The sequence below is a fragment of the Zophobas morio genome, unplaced genomic scaffold, assembly GCF_036711695.1.
Source record: "Zophobas morio isolate AGI-343-1 ecotype UQ-CSIRO unplaced genomic scaffold, CSIRO_AGI_Zmor_V1 ptg000005l, whole genome shotgun sequence".
Classification (NCBI taxonomy): domain Eukaryota; kingdom Metazoa; phylum Arthropoda; class Insecta; order Coleoptera; family Tenebrionidae; genus Zophobas; species Zophobas morio.
The window spans coordinates 8,442,708-8,465,663 of record NW_026972110.1 but is presented as its reverse complement, the minus strand read 5'-3'; the positions used below and the strand labels follow the sequence as shown (position 1 = coordinate 8,465,663).

The window sequence follows — 22,956 nt, the reverse complement described above, 5'->3', positions numbered from 1 at the left end:
GTTTCGGAGATTAATTAACTAAGGGCAAGAGGCTGCGAAGGACACAGTGACTATTACTGTACTATGAGTGTAAAGATTTTACGGTACTTCTTCCAATTACAAAAATAGTACATACAATGGAAAATATGCTCATTTTTTATGGTCTCATAAAAGAATCAATAATCTGTTTCCTATGATTTTCTGGCAATAAATTTTCTACTACAGCCGCCGCAGCCTCGGCTACATCATAAAGAACACAATTCATGATTACAAAAATTCAAAACTAAATCGTTATTGTTTATTTCTGTTTATGTGCAAAACGGCTACACAAATCAGATATTTTCCACACAATTGATTATATTATTACGAAAGAAACCCATACGCCGCCTCGGTACCACGCCTATGAGTTCCCATACGGGCAATGATGCGTGACTCATCGTCGGTGACGGCGGCCGGGCGGTGTTCGCTAAAGAAAAGACTGGAAGCGGAAGTCGCGATGGGTATTCGAGAAAGACCTCGATCACGGCACATCAAGAGTGTCAAGAGAAGCCAGACAAGTTGCGCCGGAATTATTTTGAACATAATCGTTGTGTAATTCAGTCGTGTAAATTTGAGTTATTAAGACATAAATTGTTGAGTTTAACCCAGCCGATTTTAAATACCCGTTCAACGTAATAATATTGTCACAAACAACAATTTCAAAACGGAAATTTGAAACAATTTAAACAATTCGCGTGGTTCTAGGAAAAATTTTATACACAACACATGCTGAAAATTATTCTACTGGACTCAGGAGTTTAAAAATACTATGCCTTCCGGCCTCATTCTTCGTCCAGTAAAAGATAACTTTCATGAAAATAACTATTTCTTATATGTTCACCAGCAATTTTATTTTGTAGTACATGTACACAAATATATATGTATGTATTTTGTTCTGTTACTAAGAAGCTGTTAAACATATAAAATATAAATAGCTATAAGCTACAAAATTTTGTCGCAGAACTGTTAAACATTACATTAATGACAGTAATGTTTTTCATTTTTCTTCTTTTATAGAGTTTATTTAAATTTTTAATTTTCGACAAAAGATCTAGGTACCTACACTGCCCTAATTTCATCCACGCTTCTTTCATGTAAGTAACAAAACTTACAGACGTTTTATTTCAAATATACAGGGTCACTAAAAAATAAGGAAGCAGTTAATTATCGCGAGAACGGTTTGTTGAATTTTTTTGAAATTTGGGCTGCCCGTAGAAACACTCAAGTTCTATTTTCTGCAATTCTTTCAAGTTGTATACTTCATTTGTTTTTGAGATGCAGGGCTAACTTGATTTTTTTTAATAGCACTAGTAGTCAACTGTTCCGTTTTTAAATAGTGCATTTTTTTCTGAATTCAGAAATGTAACCCATGCATTATTTTATTTTTTCCCAACATGGTAAAATAAATTGTCAAAATAAAAATATTGAAAATCAGAAAGTCTTAGCTAGGCGTGACAATACTATCACCTGTCATAATCTTGGCGTAGGACACTTTATTCAAAAACTACACTAGTGCCCAAACATTGTAAAAATGATATAACTGAGGGCATATAAACTGAAATAAACGTGCCAACGTAACAGAATGATTTAACTGCTGTTTTCAAATAATTTACAAAATATTCTAGAAATAACAATACACTGTTATGACAGCTTTTTGAAAAATTTAAATCAAAAATTACATTGTTGAAAAAAGATCAAATTAACAGTTAAATAACAATATTTTTTCTAGAAATGGTCGAAAGGTTCTCCATTTACTTCCTGGAAATAGTAAATAGGTTGCACAAAGTTTTCACATGAATTTATTATTAGAATATTAGGAGGAATATCGGCAATCACTTTTAATATTGTTTCTTGGAGTTCTGCGATACTTTGTGGTCTATGAAGTGAGTTGGTGCTCCATCTTGTTGGAATCAGATGGACTCTGCAGCTAAATTTGTTTTTTCATAGTTGGGAAATATTGGTCTAAGTCAAGGAATACTACTTTGTTGCAAAAGTTGAAGGTATTTGTCAGACGTTAAATTTCCGTTAACGAAGAAGGGGCCTACAATGTGGCAACCAATAATGCCGTACCAAACATTAATTTTTTGGGCGTACTGTATATGAACCTCCTCCATCCAGTGTGGATTTGTGTTGACCAGTATCTACAGTCATGGCGATTAACAAGTCCATTCAAACAAAAAGTAGACTCATCAGAAAATAATGCTCCTAATTGAAATATATTTAAACTTGAATGTAGACGTTTGCTTTTCAATACATACTGACATAACGATGACGTTATTTTCGAAGCTAACTACAGTTTTTTTTTTAATTTATTATTTTATTTGCCGTTTTAGATAAAAAACTGTATGCATGTGTTACAGTTCTGAATTCAGAAAAAATTCTTCTATTCAAAAATTAACAATGTGACTTGTGGTGCTATTAAAAAAAAGTCAAGTTAGCCTTGCATCTTAAAAACAAAGTTTAAAGTTTAAAAAAATTACAGAAAATAGAGCTTGAGTCGTTTTAAGTATAGCCCAAATTTCAAGAAGATCCAACTGCATATCTTTGAGCAACCCGGTATATTTACCACTGAATGTCGTAGTTTAAAAAATTGCTCTATTTTTTTTTTAATATATTAGTGACAGTGAAATAAATTTGCAGCGAATTAGGTATTGATTTATGTTATAAAAGAGAGGTCACTTCGTAATGAAGACGGTTACATTACTTTTGCTTTTATTTCAATGTCTCTGGTGCCCCGCAAGCGTAGTTCGGTATTTCGTACATCATCGATATTTTATGTTGTGTACTCGGAAAGGGTATGTTTGGTTCGGTTCTGCTCTATATAAATAATACACAGAACAGTGTCTGTATCTGTAATCATAAGCACCCTTACTGTGTTTTAAATGCAATCAGTGTTAACAATAAATCGGGAGAACGTCTCGAACCAGTTATACACATCGTAGCTCTCCCTGGGTTCGGATTCAAAAACTAGAATTTATAATCAACTAATATCAGTATCGACTTAACCCTAAGCACTATATATTAGCATATTCTTTTTTATTTCAACAGCAATGTTGGTACCCTTAACAAATCATAACACAAAAACAGACCGCTCTGCCATCGCGAAGTCAGACCGATATATTATCCATCGGACAGAGACCACACATCGTGACGTCAAATAATATAACAAAAATAATTTCGTCCTCTAGTGGTAGGTGTAAAAATACAATGAATTTGAACATCTCACCTGTCCTCCTGGGGCAAGTACCTTCTGCCGTGGGCGGAAGTGAATCATGTGTACAAATACACGTGTGCGTATTATTTTGAAAATCTTTGCAAGCCTCCTCTTCGCCGCACATTCCTTTCTCACATGGGCCTTCCCTGATGACCACTTCTCTTTGTTCTGTAATAATAAAAAAACCTCAGAACAGATAATTTGTAAACAAACAAGTGTAATAAAGTCAGACTGAAGTGTGCTTCTGGCTTCTGCCATGCGTCCAGATGTTTATGACACTGGCTACAGTTTTTCTACGCTTGCAAAAGGACAAATCGTTATTTTTTAATCAGAGATAAATTAAGTAGTATGGAAAAACGTCGTGCAAAAAAGAAAAGTTGTTGCCGACTTTATTGAGCTTCAAATTAATTCCCGACGACTGACTGAAGAGTCGTTGAAAGGGTACTATTGTTTTTCGGTTTTAGCATGTCATCACTATGTCGGTATCGTGTAATTATTATTTTATATCTGAAGGCCTTGTAACGGACAACACTGTAATTGCACATCAACTTATAAAGGCGACTCTTTGACGATGAACCTTTTTACCGGCCGGTTTTGCGAACTTTTCTGGGTTTTATTTGAATAGGGCATTGGTAATTATTATTCATTGGTGCACATTAGACGAGTAAATTGTGTACAACAGGCATCTAATTCTTGTGTAAGTATAACATGTTAAGTAGTGTCACACAGTACGTAAGGTATATTTAATAAAGGTTATTTATTTTGTATCATAACTGGAAATGTAGGAAAGCAGAATACAGTAATCCAGTACAAAGAAAGAACTTTATTTTTATTTGACAAAGGTTCTAAATCTCAGAACTGTAAAAAAATAGAGGCGCTAGATATGGTACCCAAAAATATTAAACACTCTTTCAAAATAAATTTAACGTTCTGCGAATTTTAATAATTTATAATACATAATTTAAATGTTTTATTATTTTCTGGTAAAATTTAACCTCTAGTTATATTCCTTTTAAACGGGGTTTAAAATTATGAAGTATCGAATGTTCAATTGAAAAAGTCATCAAGGTGACCTTGACTTTTTTTTAACATTGTGAAGTATGTCTACAATAAACCTAAGATTTAAGTGATGACAGTTGACAGTGCGGAAATGTCAATTATTTACAACGCTATGGATAATTAAAAAAACTTGCGTTCTCTACTACGTTTACTTATGTCAAAAAAGGCGATATTAACTTGATGACTCTTTCAATTGAATACCCGTTATCTGTAAAAAAGAACGCCTCTAAATAGGCTGACGTACATGTTCGTTTGTCATGGACAGTTGAGTTTTACTATAACATTATACAGCCTGTTATGGAATTGAATGCAAAAAATTAACTGGTAACTCATCAATATATGAGACATTGCTATATAAATATATATTTTTTTTTGGTATTTCCGAGCGTAAGCTTAGGAAGCATTGTAATAAAGTCCATCCGACGAATAGCTGCTTTCAGTTTTTCTCAACGTTTCATGACCCCCAGAGTATGTAAAACAGGGAATTTTTATTAGACGAAACTACCAAACCGATTCTTGTCAAATTTTATACGTATGTTACGAATATCGTGTAGATAGTAACTGAATTTTTTTGTAGATTAAGTTTCAAGACTTGAAAGCTAAAATTTCATCAATAGATTAATTAGTAGGTAACAAGTGCAATCTTTTTTAAATTCTTTTAAACAAAAGTAATATTGGTAAGAATGTCAAAACTGATGATTTTTTTACAGTTATATAAAATCATGTTGATGGCAATATTTGGAACGTAGTACTCCACATGTTGCCGTACGCTAATTTGTTATACACATATGGTAAAATAAAGTTAAGTCTTCTTGTTTTTTGTTAAAATGTTTCTTCTTTCTTATTAATTTTATATTTTTATTTCAAATACTTCCAGTCTTTATTCTTTTCATTATTTTTATTATTACCATGATTGTTCCAAATATTACCACTAGCAATAAAAATTCGTCTAAAGAGTTTAGACAGTACTTCCCTCGCTGTCGGAAACGTGACGACTGCATGCCTATTATGTTTTTTTTTTCGCAGTGGATTTCAAAGAATTCGGTTTTGTAGTTCCTGAGTAAATCAATAAAATAAATTTACGCATTCATTAATTTTTTTGAGTCACCCTGTATATGCAAATCCAAAAAAAAAAAATCAATGGAGTGATAAATCACAAGTACAGACTCATCATATTTTGTACAGTTTAGATAGGATTTATTCGGCAAACTTTCGAGCTGACGTCATCAATTTTTTGGAGGGGATAAGCAAATGTATTTTGACTAAACATTTATTATGCTCTTTATAACCTTAAAACATCTGCAAGATTTCAAAGCATTCGGTTTTGCAGTTCATGATTAAGTCAAAAAAATTAATTTACGCATTCATTAATTTTTTTGAGTCACCCTGTATATGCAAATCCAAAAAATATGAATGGAGTGATAAATTACAAGTACAGACTGATCATATTTTGTACATTTTAGATATGATTTATTCGGCAAACTTTCGAGCTGACGTCATCAAGTTTTTGGAGGGGATAAGCAAATATATTTTGACTAAACATTTATTATGCTCTTTATGACCTTAAAACATCTGCAAGATTTCAGAGCAGTCGGATTAAATCAATAATAGTATATTAAAGAACGAGTTTCATAAGGCAAATATTGAGGCACGAATCCAAGTTTATAGAACGAGCGGCGAAGCCGCGAGTAATATAAAGGATGAGTGCCTCAATGGCCTTATGAACGAGTTATTTATACTATTTTTTCTACCGCACACGTTTTTTCCCAAAATTTAATTGAAATTTGCATTTTTTACTTCCCGAGCGTAAGCAAAGGAAGTATTGTAATCGAGTCCGTCGGCCGACTCTCTACTTTTACGTTTTCTCGATCTTTCATGACTCCTAGAATACGAAGAAATAGGTCTCCCATTTCCGTCTGTCTGTCCGTCTGTCCGTCTGTCTGTCCGTCCGTCTGTCCGTCTGTCTGTCCGTCCGTCTGTCCGTCTGTCCGTCTGCCGTCCCGGATTTTTATTAGACAGATAATCTCCGAAAGTACTGGACCGATTGTTGTGAAATTTTGTACTTATATTAGGAATATCATGTAGATGGTAAAACGCTAACCAAAATTTGTTTAATCATCCCCACCACTAATGCGATGACGTCACTTCAAAATTGTACATAGTAAATGGGTCTTAAATTGTATAAAATAACATAGTCCTACACATGTAGTTTACGACTCCGAATTCAGTTTTTACCCGAAACGTCCAGATTTTTGGAAAAAAAATCAAAATCATAAAAAAACATTTTGCAATTTAATTTTGAATCTGCTAACCCGAATGTTTTAAAATGTTGCAGATGTTTTAAGGCTCTAAAGAGCATCATAAATCTTTAGTCAAAATATATCGACTCCATTCATATTTTTTGGATTTGCATATACAGGTGACTCAAAAAAATTAATGAATGCGCAAAATTTATTTTACTGATTTACTCAGGAACTACAAAACCGAATGCTTTGAAATCTTGAAGATGTTTTAAAATTATCATAAGCATGGTAGATTTTTGATCAAAATGTATTTGGTCGTCCCCTCCTAAAAAATTTATGACGTCACCACAAAATTTTGCTGAATAAATCCTATCTAAAATGTACAAAATATGGTGAGTCTCTTGTTGTGATTTATCATTCCATTCAAATTTTTTCGATTTGCGACCGAAAAAAATTAATGAATGCATCAATTTATTTTATTGATTTAATCAGGAATTACAGAACCGAATGCTTTGAAATCTTGGAGATGTTTTAAAGTTATCATAAGCATGGTAAATTTTTTATCAAAATGTATTTGCTCATCCCCCCTAAAAAATTGATGACGTCACCCCAAAATTTTGCTGAATAAATCCTGTCTAAAATGTACAAAATATGATGAGTCTGTACTTGTGATTTATCATTCCATTCAAATTTTTTCGATTTGCATATACAGAGTGACTCAAAAAATTAATGAATGCGTGAATCCAGAATCCAGCCCTAGCTTGTTAGGTAAGTTTAAAAACACGAATATATCGTGATAAGATATGAAAAAGGCTCTACCTTATGGTAAATCAACACAGTTGCAATACCTTTTCATTGTACTTTAAGTGCAAGGGAAGTTCTGTCGAAACAACTTGGAACAATTTTTCATCACAGTTACACAATTTACACCAAAACGTGCAAAATATTGTAAATACTCTATACTTATACAGGGTGACTGAAAAAAAAGGAATGAGTCAGTTTATTTTATTGATTAATTCAAGAACGGCTCAGACAATTTTCCTGAAAAAGTGCAAATACAGTACTTGTTTTTATTACATTACAACTATCCAAAATGATATACGTGTCTTTATATTGATGACATCATCACAAAGTTTTATAAAGAAAACAGTTACTTGAAACATAAAAATAGCATGATTCTTTACCTTTATTAACATTACATACCTACATATCAGTCTTTATTTTAAGTTATAGGGGTTATCTTAAATTAAATAAAATTTCGCACGATCAAATTTTATCATTTTTCGCAGAAGCAGGATTTGTTGTATTGTATTGTGCTGTATAAATAAACCTTAGACCATTTTTACATAAGTAAATCCAGTTTTTAAAATGATGAAATTTCTATTACACGTACACGTTCTTTCACGCATCACTGAACTTTAAAGCATAAATATTTAATATGACTTTCGTACACGTAAAAACCAATAAGTATTCATAAAAATGAACTCAAGACCAGAGGGAGCTTTTTCTCAATGTCCTTGCCTACAGAAAGAACATTATCAAAATCGCATAGCAAAAATGATGATTTCCATGTGTCTGATGCTCGAGACGGAATGTAAACTGTGCTGATAAATTGGAATAGCTTGCAGAATCACCAACGACTGTAAAGTACTTCCAGTTTAAAGTGGTTTTTATGGCCAGATAATAAATATTATCACCTCATTATTACTCCAGGACGGACAATGTGAGTTGAATAACAAAGTATGGTCCTGCAAGAAATCGACCACTTTCTTATTTGTGGCTAGGGATTTACTCTATTGTCCCCATCATCAACTTCGACACAATGGATCTATCATAAAAACCAATTTAAACTGGGAAGACAATACAACAAAGTACGCTCATAATCAGTGTCCGTAATAAAAATCCTTGCCACTTCCGTATGTTCAAAGTGATGTCGGAATGTAAACTGTACTGATAAATTTCGAGTAGTCAGTAATGAAAATCCTTGCCACTTTCATATGTACAAAATGATGTATGGCTTATACACAGATGTTTTGATAAAATTGGTACAAAGCTTATAATGAAAATCTAAGGAAACTGATGCTGCGCTTTTACAGCTAATTACTTCCTCCAACAGGGTATAATGAAATACCGGTTTATGATGAAGGGCCTGTTTTACTTATTTAAGCAGAAAGAGTATAGAACATTCATTTTTTGAATTATACACAACAAAATCATCTGTTTAACGCGGCTTATTACCGCATCGACTGCCATTTATTGTGTTGCAGGTACATTATTTCACCATGTGTTTAAAACGGTAATTGCAAATATTTTTAGAATAGGAATAAACGTTTACTTTTTGAAAATGTATTGTGGATGGATTTCACGTAAAGTAAACTAACTATTTATCTAATGTAATGCGTTAAAATAGGCCTTTTGTTTTAAATACTGAAACGCATTTTGATAGAATTTTTACCCCTATAATCAGCGAGTGAATATATTTCAACCCAAATAACTACTACGCACTCTTGACGGAAAATCAAACCACAAATGAGGTTTTTAAAAAGTTTGGTTTTAGATACATTTTAATTTTAAGAACAAAAATATCTTTTTCAAAATTTTATACTTATCCACTGAATTAATCTTATTCATTTTATAAAACGCACATAAAGCAACATTTGCTGGATCATTTTTTGCTACTTGTTAAAAGTCTTCAACTGTAAATATAGGGCTAAACTAAAAATTTTTTGCCTGAACAAATTTTCGTTCAAACTTTAAACATCATGTTTAGCGAAATTTATACAAGCTATGCATATTTGAGATAAACGATTTGAAGCAGCTAAAATAATTGCAGGTGTTTCGTAAAGATGAACACTGAAAGCACCGCTATTTATGGAATATCTAGACAACACATGAGTAGAACATTTTACTTTGTGTTGTACGGGAATAACATAATTTTTGTAACGTCTATAAAAAATGCTTCTTTAAACTGTCTGTCTGTCTAAGTTCTAGAATAAACTAGTCTACCGAGGTTTAGTTACAATTTATAACATAAAATATCATTTAAAAAGTCGTTTCTACAAAAATTGTAATATTTTCTTTTTACACACTTAGGAGTACTGACACCATCTTATTCTAATGATAAAATATCCTGCACTTCATCATTTGAGAAACGTGTACTTCTAAATATTTTTTTTTAAATCTTTATGAACGTCTAATTTCATGTTTTGTCGATAGATGTTTCAAATATTGTAGAATACTAAAAAATCAGTCTTCCCTTTTCCTCTGTCTGTTGACTCTCTGTCGTCTGTCGTCCCTCGTGTGCTGGGGGTTTCGTTAGCGTGAATATCTCCGTAACTGTTGGACTAATTGTTGTGATTGTCGGTATACTTAAAAAACTTGTAGCTAAGTAAAACTCTAACCAAAATTTATTGGTCTATCACCACACAAATTTGATGACGTCACCTGTGATTCAGCACTGAAAGAAGTTTTAGTAGTTTATTTTTTATTGTTGTAATTAAGTATAATTAGAATCGAGTAAAATTTATTTATGCATTCCATGTAGAAAACTTATGACATCGTCTTACAAATGAATCGATATATTTTTTAAAAATATGCCTCGTTGGTATCCTTGAATTGAAAAATTCGTATTTATAAAATTTGACACAAAAATGGGAAAAGTTCTACTATAAGTTTAAGTGAGCAGTACGAATTGTTATTACTTTCAAATAAACTGTATAGTCTGCGACGTCTTGAATTATGCCAGTTCCAGGCGTTAGTTACACTTTAATATATCACATTATAGTGCTGCATTTTGTGTCGATTTGATTAGTTACGTTTGTCAAGTGTCAAATTGATGGAGCCATGAATCTAGTAAAATGTAACCCTGATTTGAAACAGGTGGTAAACTGATATTATATATTTTATTTTTATTCCTACGTGAGGTTGACAACGAATACTTGTACTATCACGATTTTAGGACTCTGACCTGAAGCTGAAAATACAGTTTTGCCTTTGGTAACCACAGAAATTATTTAGAAATTTGATTATTAATTACTGACACCTCAAAATGTGGTAAATTATCATTTTGTATGAAAAAAAAAAACGTTTAATGAAATCTCGGAAAGCCTTAATAGCACGTTTTAATTAACATTTTAAAGTGAAACAACAAGAAACCTACTAACAACTACTCTCGTATTTATAGCCCTAACGATCTAATTGGGTACCTAACCTTCTTTACTGTTAGGTTTATTAAACAATATAAATCAACGTACTGATAGGGCCCACGGCTTTATTAAATTGTTTCTCCCAACATAATTCATTATGCTGCATGGATATAGGTTGTGTTGTAAACATGGTTCCTGAGGCATTTAATTTAGGTTTTGATTTGTTTTTTGAATACATTTGTTACCCTTCACTGAGTAGTTGACTGTAATTAATTTACTCATTAGAATAGCTAATGTTTTCACCAAAAAATTAATTCAAATTTAGTACTAATCTGTTGACGTTATCACAAGTAATCGAAAGACATCTGCTTCTTAGTTTTTAATAATCGTATGTTCTTACGAGATGTGAACTCATTATTACTGAAATTAAAAAGAGATGTTTTAATTAAATTTTGCTAAATATATTAATTAAAATAATCCGTACCTATAACTGCGTCTCATAAATAAGCATAAGCAAATGGAAATAACTTAATATTCGTTAGTATAATAAATCAAATAGTCAACTTTCCGATAAATTCTATTATGTTTATAATTTTACAGTACAAAGAACTCGATGATAAGTTAGATTTTATTGAAATTCCAATATAAAATAAGCATTGTTTACAATGAAAGAGGTCAATCGACAATAAAAATAGTATGACTGATATTTCTACCGCCATTTTCGTTACGTAATAAGAACAACATTTGCAAATGAAGATACCAAAATTAATTATCGCACATTGCGATACATTGTACAATACGCGCACAACGTGTAAATGAATTGGGTAAATATTACTTGCAAATTAACCGCAAATTGTTTAGAGGAAGGAACACCGCAAGTTTTAATTGCTTTAACAAAGTTGAATTGAGAAAATTTACAATAATCACACGTTAATTGAAATTAAATCTCCCACTTTAAAACTGTTCATCTTAACTTGGCACGTTTCAATCAGATTCCAGAATTATATCTACATGTTTTAAACCACACAAAAATGCGACAGCTGGAAAATTTTAGTTTTACTCCCAACACCAACAATACCCTTTTACAAACAAATTTCGTCAGTCTACTCCTGGATATACTTTAAACAAGTGTAAAGCCATTGTGTTCTAAATTCGTATAAGATGAGTGTTTATTTCGTTATGTTACACTATTCCCGTTGCTGATCTCTCAAGTATGAGAAAGTACAAATGGTATATTAAAATAGATTTTTTAGGATCTTGTATGTTTGGTGTTCCACTTTTAAGGCATCTCCGGAATAACAATTTTTTTTTTTTATGTTATTTATAATTTTACTAATTATTTCACACCATCTAAAGACGGAGCTTCTATTTAATAGAAGAGTTTGTTTTTTGAACATTATTTATTGGTTACGATAAAAATTCGAAATCAGTTGTAAGAAACCAGGAAGATGTTATAATTTAAGGTCTATTAGTATCACACACTTCAGTCAATAAGCAAACATGTGTTTCGTAGCTTATCTGTCAAAATTATTCCTAAAGTATTATCTGTATAGAAAATATATTTAACAACAGAGAATTTGCCAAAACCTACTTCCTGTAAGCGGAGACATACAAATGGAATTTCTATCCAGGTAGGTTAATTAGTGGAAAATGAACCTTTAGAAATTTGCATTAGTATTCCGTATAAAGATGTTGGCAATTTCCGTTGTATGTAAGTTATCGCTTTTCATATTTCTTACTTTTACACACACACTTACTTCGAAGTTTGAACCAACTTAAATCAAGAAATTTGAATACCTACTTAAATCTCGTTTGGTATGATGCAATCTTCACATAAAGATCGTGTTCATTGTTTATTCCCTGTATTACCTCGCTACAATGCGAATACGTTTGGCTTTTTATTGCTTCGTACTATCGTGATAGCGGCAATACTTGTTGGACCGTACACGAAGAAACTAATGGAGAAAGACGTTAAAGCTCACGAAGAGGATATACATTGTTTACATTACAACATTTTATAGGGATTTGAGTGTAAAAAGTGCATTATATGGTTTTCGAAACAAAATAAACAAACAAGGAAATGTTGGAATTGAAAGAGAAAAACCTGCATACAATGTTGTAGACTACAATTTCACTTTTATACTTTATTACGCTAGTAGACCACTTTTTCTGCAGTTTTACGTTATAAACGGACAGAGAGAACTCAAATGTATTTTTTTCTGAAGAAACAGTGTCGGCATAAAATGGATTTTCTGTTAATGGGACACATAAACTTATTTTTAAACAAACTAAATTTTGTAACTTCTTGATTGGTGAAATGTTTCATACGAAATGAAATTTAACTTGGCTCTCTCATTACATTAATGGATTTGAGATTAATAAAAAGCGACATGGGCAATTTCTCGTAGCGTCGGGTTACAATTAATTGTCTTCTTTTTTTTTGAAAAAAAGTGCTGCTACTTAATTAAATGCTTTAGAAGTAAACTTCTAGTAAACTGTTAACATATTTTCATATTTAATAATACTGAATATCATATGCCTCAAGTTATTCTTATAAATGATGGGGTATTATTTCAATATTTCGATTTAAAATCATACATTAATACGATAACGAATTGTTATAAACTAATAACGTATACGTATGATAATACTTTGTGTTAAATTTTGTTATAATAAAATAATTTCGCCAAAATATTTATGCTTACATTGGTCATTTTGTTGCAGGGATCATTGATTTGTATATCCATATAGTTATTTAATGTCAGCGTGCGTAGGTTTAAGAAATATTTTGACCATGCATGTAACATATTGACAAATTTACATTAAATTTGCACACATCTGAGAAAACAACCAGTAAAATTATACGAAAGTTGTTATGGATTATTGTAACATTATTTGCATTTGAAAGCAGTAACACTGCAGATTTCTGATCACAATACATGTAGTTAAGTAAATATTTTACGTTTTTTTTTTTCTATTATGGTACTGGTATTTTATTACTTAGAGTAAAATGTTTGCAATTTGAAATATTGAATATTAACACAAAAGTCTTATTATTCTAATTATTTTAAATTCACCTTTAAAAATTAAAATTTAGGACATTTTGAAGGGTCTTTCCATAAGCTGGCTCATGTTAATCGACGGCCTACCATTTAGCTGCTGCATATAACATATTTAAGTAAATGTTTTTTGGCTATAATAATTGGCAAAACAGAATAATCCTTTAACTTTAATTTTAACTAATCATAACTAACTTAAAAATATTGATGAACATAACTCTGAACTAGCCCTTCAGATAGTAGTCCATTTTTGTAGTGCAGTTAGTTCTCGTTCTCTAGATCTCTGTTACCGTCTTTCTGTCATCAGTAGTATTTCTGTTGACGATTTCATTAGACAGATAGTTTACGAAATTACTGAACATGTTTTAAGTATATTATGCAAATGTTAAAATCCTATTTAAAGTGTGTAAAATAAAATGTTTCTAGGGTTGTAATTCATTGGTCTATCTCCATTTTTCACCTTATGTTTGCAGATTAAAAAAAAATCATAAAACCGATTGCTCTGAATTTTGCACACAATTTACTAAAATTTGTGTGTTTCTACCTTCTAAAAACATGGAGATGATGTCAAAATTTTCTTAAATACATCTCATTTGAAAAGAATTGAACTAAAAAATATTTTCTATACACATCTTTTGTCCATACAGTCCTATATTGAGAATTGTTTATACAAGAATTCATGAATAAAAACAATTAAATTAAATAAAAAATGTTTGCCCATTGTTGTTATGATTAACAGTAACCTAACACAAAATTTTGTTAAGAAATTATTACAATTGAATGAATAAATGAATAAATAAAAGTCGCAGGATCAAATATTTTATAATTGATCTAAAAAACTGGAGCTACTTAACTGACTATATACTTGAGTGGCGAGGACAAATCGGCCTAAATAAATTTAAAACAGTTTTTAATAATTATTGTAATTAAAAGTTTAAATTAAGATAATATATTGGCTTAATTTTTTTTTTTTCATAAAACGATTCACTATGACTATGTTCCCCCCATAAATGCATTAAAAATGATTTGATTAACATATCCCTTTATGGATACAAAAAAAAATAAATTATATCTATTGGAGTTTATATTAAAATATATAACACTTTTATTGCCAATGTCAAATTAATATCTTTGATTTATAAGGTTTTGTTGTGAATCAATCCAACGAAACTAAATTTTAATGTTAATTTTAAAGAAAAGAATTGTAGATAACTGCACTAATATTTATAAGATAATTTGTAACAGTAAATAAGATATACCTATTTTCATGAAAACGCTATCGTATTCTCTTCAATTATTATCCGTCAATGGAGTATTTTTAAATTATTAAAAGACTTTTTATTCAATGAGTCAGTTTCTTATCTCTATAAACATTTTTACTTCCCGAGCGTAAGCTAACAAACTATTGTAATCGAGCTATCGGACGACTGGCTACTTCCATGTTTTCTCGACGTTTCATGATCCATAGAGTTCGAAAAAATAATTGTTCCGTCTCCGTCGGTCAGTCTGCCGTCTGTCCGGAATTTTTTAGAGAGGTAATCTACGACACTACTGGACCAATTGTTGTCAAATTTTATATGGATCTTAAGAAGATCGTGCACATATCAGAGATCATTCCCACCAACAATACGATGACGTTAACTTCAAAATTTACGTTAATAAATATTATTTAAATTTTATACAATAAGATACTGTGTTTGTATAAATTGTGTAACGTTTTCCAACTTAATTTGGAACTATAAATTAAATGATATGAAATCTTGCATACGTTATAAGTTTATTGTAAGCATGATAAATTTCCTTTAAGTTTTATGGAATTACTTACTTTTGTGTAATTAATGAATCCGTGCTGAGTTTTCACCCTAGACATCCAAATTTTTTGGAAATCAAAATTGGATAACAATATTTTACAATTAAAAAACCGAATGCTGTGTAATTTTGCAAATATCTTAAGGGTGGAAGCATGGTAAATCAGTAATCAAAATTTATCACTTTATGCCCCCTCGCAAAAAATAATGATCATAATCTTGCAATTTTGTGGAATTTGTTTTTCAAATTTAAATGTGTATATGTTATCTAGTTTCGTGGGAAAAAAGTTGTGGATTTTATTATTTAATCCCTTCCTCTGCGTCGAGGAGACAAAATCGATCAAATTTGAAATTTTATTGTTATTTAATTGCTGATGTTTCTGCCAATATTCGAATTCTTTCGAAGTATAAACATAAACAGTCAAAGTTACATGTATTGAAAAATCGAGAATATCTACATTTTTCCCGTTGGTTATCCGCTTTAGACATATTTCCTGTTGTACACACTTGTCCACTTGGCATTTGTGCTGGTTTTTTCTTTAATAAAGCTTACCATAAAACAAAAATCGTGAAACCACATTTTATTATTTTTCAAAGAAGCGGGAGTTGACGGAACATAGGAGTGAGAGATGTTCTGCCCAATTTTTTAGATTACCAACAATGAACCAACAAACATTTTTAAATATTTTACTTTGCGTCAAAGCTACTCGAAAATGTCCTTCAGAAGAGCTGTTCAGAATAAAATATATTGACAGTTGTTTGGATTTTGTCATTGATATAATTTTCGTCTTTCAAAAATCCATGGTTATCTGCCACAGTTGACTTAGTCTAGGGAGTTTGAAATATCCACTTAGCACGTGTTTGTATGTACACCATACTTTTCCTACAGGCACAGCACTTTTTCTTTCATGGTTGACTACTTTTCCATTATCTCTACCATTCTTAGGTGCTGAAGGGGATTACGACCTCTACATTTTTGCTCAGTGCAGAAATCAACCAGGTCTGATTTACACTTCATCGTTTTAATGCACTAATCCGTCTATTGCATGAACTCTCCTGTAAAGACTAAGGAGACATGAACAACATCGTACTCACGTGTGTGGAAAGTAAGAACAGTTCAAATTTTTTTTACATGTTTTTTTTTTACATTTAACTGAAATGCCAGTTATGTATAACTTAATTTCCACCTAAGGGGGTCCCTAACGGAAAAATATTAAAATTGATCTGAAGTTATTTAGACATAAAATCTCTCACCCTTGAAGTACAGTCCAACAAATGCAGCTTCCATTAAAATCATAAAATTTTATTTATATTATGATAGCCCCTATAAGTTAATATATAGTACAAGTCACACTGTAAAAAAAAATTGTCGAAAGTTATTCAGAAAAATTATAAAATTTAATTATGCGAATTTTATTTTTTTTATGAGGATCCTCACAATATAACTTATAAGTTACAATAAAGATATGTATCTAATGTTAAAGTAAATGTAAAGAAGCGTAATGACGCCCTTAACATTTTTGCAAAGACACGTATATCACTTTGGAGAGGTGCAGTGTAATACTAATGACAACAGTATTGTATTCCCAAATTTCCAGTAAAATGGTGTCCCCGATTTATTTAAAAAAAAAATAAATTAACTCATTCATTAATTTTTATAAGTCACCCTGTATAAGAAATTCAAAAACTTTTAATGCAATGATAAATCACTAGTATAGCCTCATCATATTTTGCGCATTTTACGTAGGATTTATTCGGCAAATTTTGAGATGACGTCAGCAATTTTTTGGGAGGGATAAAGAGATACATTTTCGTTAAAAATTTACCATGCTTACAATAAATTTAAAACGTCTGCAAGATATTTCAAACCATACGGTTGTGCAAATTCCTGATTCAATGAATAAAATACATTTTTTTGAGTCATCCTGTATGAGTAATTCTAAAAACTATGAGTGCGTTGATAATCCACAAATATAGAGTCATAATATTTTGCATACCGATTTCAGAGGATTTATGCGGCAAAATTTAATTAGCAAAATATTGTTATACACCACAAATGCAGGGGTATCTTATTTTGCAAAATTAAAAAAAAGCATACTATTATAAATTTTGGCGATGACGTCATCCCATTGGTGGGGGGAATGATTAGTCAAATTTTAGTTACCCTTTAACCAGAGACTTTAACCATCTACTTCTACATGATATTCATAATATATGTATATACAAAAGTTGATAACAATGGGTTCGGCAGTTTCGGAGATTACGTGTCTAATACGAAAACCTTATAACAATTTGAAACTACCGAACTGAATACTCTGAAATCTTGTTTTTTATCCCCACCCCCGTTAATGACGCCACCTTAGTATTTTGACAAATAGATCTTGTATAAAATGTGCAATATTTTATCAATTCATACTTGTGGTTTGTGGTACTTCAAAGTATACATATTTTACAATCCGTAGACAGAGTAATAAAAAAAAAAATTACCACAAAGCTTTTTCGACCTCGTTGTAAACATAAAAACTGCATTTTCAATTAAAATAATCTCGAACATTAAAAAATGCTAGTAATTAATGTAAGCTCACAAGTCTACAAAATATCAGCTTTCAAACAGTTGTGTCGCTGAAAGGTGACCTTGCGGATATTTGAATAAATTTGGCTGTATGGTCCTTGTTTATTCCGTTATGCACTATTTAAATTTCTGCAATGACTTAAGCCTGCTTCACATGAACAGCATTTGTCGAGCTCTTTGCAAGGATTCGTTGTTAGTGAGAAGCTTCTAACGTCATTGTTAAATTCGAGCTATTACGAGTAAGTATGTTCTGTTACAGGTAAATGGAATAAAGGTATGTTAAAACAATCTACACTCACTGACCTACCACAAGAAGTAAAAATTATTTACTCAGTAGTAATTCAGTTTTTCTTGGTAAGTTGCGTGATGCGTGTTTTTAATTTTATACTTATTATTTGTCATTTCCAAGTGACTGTCAAGCAAGATGCTTAAATTTCTAAATAATTATTGAGTGACAGGTATCCTTCCAGCCTTCTCCTGTTAAAAATAGTCCCCACCTTTTCCTATGTAAATCTACCGGGTCTTTAAAGTGTGTCCCCTTTTCAAGAACCACAAACATAAACCACCTTTACACATTTTAGGATCGTTTATTAAAAGCATATCAGGTTAAGTGGTGAGTATGTTATTTCAGGAGTATTATTGTGAGTCGAAACACCTTGTTGCCCAAACATCTCTGACGATGTATGGGAAGAGGAGAAATGTTTATTTAAGACTTCCAGCGAAACGAAATACAAATGGTGTTGCCGAAGACTCTTTTGTACTTTAAGATTTATTCGATCGTTCTATAAATATGATTGTTTGTGCAATAACAATCAAAACTGTAGGAGTAGATGCGCGCAATTGGAATAACAATGCTTTCGATGTACACGTGGGACTGCTTCTGGATTTATAAAAATAAAAGTAGGGTGGGCAATCCACGAAAAAAAAAGACAGTGACTTACAAAATATGTGTCTTCTGGTTTATTTATTTATTTATTTTGCAGTTGAGAAAATAAGAGTCACTTGATTCATTTTTACAAAAACTTGCAATAGTTAACACCTGTAAATGTGACGGTGTAGTTAAAATAAAATCAACAACTTAAAACGCCGATAGTTTTGTACAATTAGTTTTTATTCTTTCCTTTTCCCCATTTACAAATGAGCCTTTCACAAAAAAGACCACGAATAAGAAAAATACTTTTCATTCATTCAATTTCTCAAGAGTTTGATTAAGTTTTGCGGCATAAGTGTGTTAAAAGCAAAGCATATCACAATTCAAGGAAACTGGTTAATATGTTAAAAGATTCTGCAAGCAAACCGCTAAAGTGTTCTGCATGAATTCATTATAACTGAGTAGCCATTCATTTCATATGGAAATACACTGTGCTTCTTAGTGGAGTGTATTTTCTACGAGAGAAATGCATGCACCCGAACATTTTAATATGTTAAAATGTTTTGATATTAAATGTTAGTGGTGTTAGTTCAGTTATATCTAAATACGTACGCATGAGTGCAAAATAAGAAGCGTCTGAAACAAAAGAAAAAAATTATTAAAAGAAAAAAACAAAAGAACAAAAAAGAAAATGTGAGAAAGCACTGCAGAAGAATTATAGCAATTGCCATGTACTTGTGATTGCAACGGTTGTTTTGAAAGTAATAATTTGTTTGGTGGCAACTGTAATCTGAATAACGCATTACGGAATCACAAAAGCTGATTTACAATCGGGTTGTTGGACTTTGCGGACAATTCGATTGCAACCTCAGAAGCAAAATAGTAGAGGATCTCCAAATACAAATAATATAAATGTATGAGTTCGATTACATATTTTGATCGATACCGGTAATTTTTTTATTGTCATCGTACGTATCCACTGTGCAGTGACTTGTTCTTTTTACGAGCACCATCATCATCATTAAATATCTCTTTGCTTTATTCGGCACGGTAAAGGTCGCAAAGAGCAGAGGGTCATAAAAGAGAAAGTTGCAAAAAATTGCTTAAAAATATGTGACATCCAATAATAAAGAATTTTCACGATTTCACAATGTACCGACAAAAACAAACGTGTCCGTTCTTATAAGTTTAAGTGGAATGACAGTAGACTTTCGTTGTAATTAGTACGTCAATAAAACTGAAATGGAAACCAATAGTTATTGTTTCACATAATTTTCAGTTTTAAATTGGTTCCGAAAGGGTAAATTTTAGATAGAGCGAATTTTTTATTTATGATTTAAGAAATCAAGGTAAGCGTCAAGCTCACATAACGTATACGTGTTCGTTTTCACGCTTGTCTTCAATTTATTTTAAGCATGTAAATGTGAAAAGACCATTTACGCATGCACATGTGTCTTTCTGAAACATTACTAAAGGTTTCACTAATATGGCAAAGATAAAAGTAATTATTAATCACATCAAGAAATTTATGTCTGTAATGTCATGATGATATTTATGTTGTGACTAACACTAGTTATACTAATTTATTGCATACGATGGTGATAAAGTGGTCTATCAAAAACATAATGTCTTTATACGTAAAGAGTAAAGACTGACAAAAGCGATAAAAGAGAAATAGAAGCTTCAGTTTACATTATTTATAAGATCTATATACAATGGTATAGTGACGAAAGTTTCGTTTTACTTTCCCCAACGTTACGTAGTCCCTAGAGTACGAAAAAATAGGTCTCCCACTTCCGTCTGTCGTCCGTCTGTGTCCATTTCTATTAGACAGATAAATAATCGCCAAAACTTGTCAAACTTCATAGGTGATTTAAGAATTATTTACATTTTATAAAGTGACAGACTCCTCTATTGTCGTTCATTAATCCGTCTTGATTTTATCACCATTACTTTACAGAAATTTTTGTGCAATGTAATTTCATCCCCTGTATCACATAGCTGACATTTGGTTTATACTCGACATTTTTTTTCTAACACATTGAATTTGTTTGAATATTTGAATTTGACGTTTTAAAATAAAAAATCGTAGAATACATAGAATTTTGGATATTTCATCAATTTTTTATATAAATAAATTTTTACAAGGATGAATAAATGAAGTTTAATTATTGTTTTGTAATCGTTTTGTTATCTGGTCAATATATCGGAAATTACAAGACAAACTGTAACATTTCCTTTTACTCATTTTATTTTTTATCATAAGGCATAGGATTAAAAATAAGGAGATATAATTCAGTTATTTGTACCTGAATAAAGCAGCATGTCACACTATAAATTTTAAACATTTAAATCAATCAGTTTTTTGGTTTCTATGTTAAAGTGAAAAATTTTGTTGTAGCATTTTCCTTGAAACCTACAGACACAAAGTTAAAATTATGAATGAATAATAAATTTTAAGTACAAAAGCACAATATTTTGCATGTTTTACTTCCCAAAATTTTACGATGACCTTATCAAAATTTTGGTGAGGACAATCGGACAAATTTTAATTTACAACCTACACGATATCCTTGAAATACATCTAAAATATCACGAGAATCATCCTAGTAGTTTTGGAATTATTTGTCCAATGAAATTACCAACAAGCACCACGTAAACAACGGACGAACGGAAACAGTAGATCTATTTTTTCATGTTCTGTGAAATACCGAGAAAACATGAAATTAGCGATTTGTCAAACAGACCCTACTGCAGAATTATTTACATTTGAATTTAATTGTACGTTATTAAATTAAAGATTTGTTTTGATTTACGGCTGTATTTCGAAAATTTAATTAAAAAGATTAGTTGCAAGTTGTAACAGAGACAGTTCTTTCGAAAAACTCTAGTAAGTTCGGTGTGAAGTTACATAATGTACAATTTTCATAAAACTTTATTGTATAGGGTGTTTACTAAAGATTCTTCAAAAATTCAGGGGGTTATTCCTTGGAGTATTTTAAAAATTTTTTGTGGTTGAATGAATTTAGAAACACGTTTTATTTCGAAGATTCGGAGCGATAAAAGTGAAGATTTTAATCTCTTGGATTTTTGTTTATGGGACCATTGGAAAACATTGGTGTATATTACTATAGTGGAAAATAAAGAAGATTTAAGAAATTGGATAATTGAGGTGTCAAATGCAATAAGATATATATTTAAAATATTATTATTACATATTACTTTTTCTTAAAGTATATTGTACAATTGGATTATGTAATTTTTGATAAATTAAGAAAATTTAATCGCAATGTTGAAACTCAGATTGATATGCCATATAAAACAATATTATTGACAACCTGGGTGTTCAGCTGAATAGCCGAGTTTTTTTTTGTGTAAGCTTCAAAATATATATAACACATATATACAATGTACATATATAAGCTGAGTCAAATACACACAAATTAAATTGTTACCTTTATTTTATTGAGCAAAAATCATGTAAATACGAAAAGTTTTATGATATATTTGATAGAAAAAAATTATTCTATTTACATATCCTTTGAACATATCATTAAACCTAGCTTTATCGAATATCAATATTCTTATATACATAATGGCCACAGGTGTACGAATTAATCTAATTATTATTTTACTATTGTCATAAAAGGAGTTTATGAGCTTTTTTGCAGTATTTTTGATTTGTTTGATTATTATTTGTAATTATGCAATAAAAACATCATCCGATTGTGGCAACATTTTACAATTTTTTAATGCATCTAAAAATGGTTTTAACCGGTATTGAGATTCTACCTACACAATAGTGAAAAAGGTAATAAAATCCTTTATCCATGACCTAGTCGGCAAGACCTACAATGCAAATACTTGGTAATAAATTCTTAAAACCTTTGAATCCAGCATTATTACTAATGGATAAATCTTGATTATCTGTCTAATGGGGTTTTACATATTCTAAAAGCGTCTGATA

General features: G+C 30.9%; 1 protein-coding gene across 2 annotated transcripts in view; it reads right to left on the bottom strand.

Annotated features, from left to right (window-relative positions):
* LOC135122596 (tyrosine-protein kinase transmembrane receptor Ror-like) overlaps positions 1-22,956 on the bottom strand; it is a 120,410-nt gene that overhangs the window by 54,912 nt on the left and 42,542 nt on the right. Inside the window, exons 2-3 of one of the 2 annotated variants that reach the window (XM_064046874.1) lie at positions 19,602-19,625; positions 3,245-3,400 (exon numbers count right to left, since the gene is read on the bottom strand). In XM_064046874.1, the coding sequence (XP_063902944.1) occupies positions 3,245-3,400; positions 19,602-19,625 (180 nt within the window). The remainder of the gene's footprint in view (positions 1-3,244; positions 3,401-19,601; positions 19,626-22,956) is intronic. The other variant, XM_064046875.1, reaches the window with a different exon arrangement.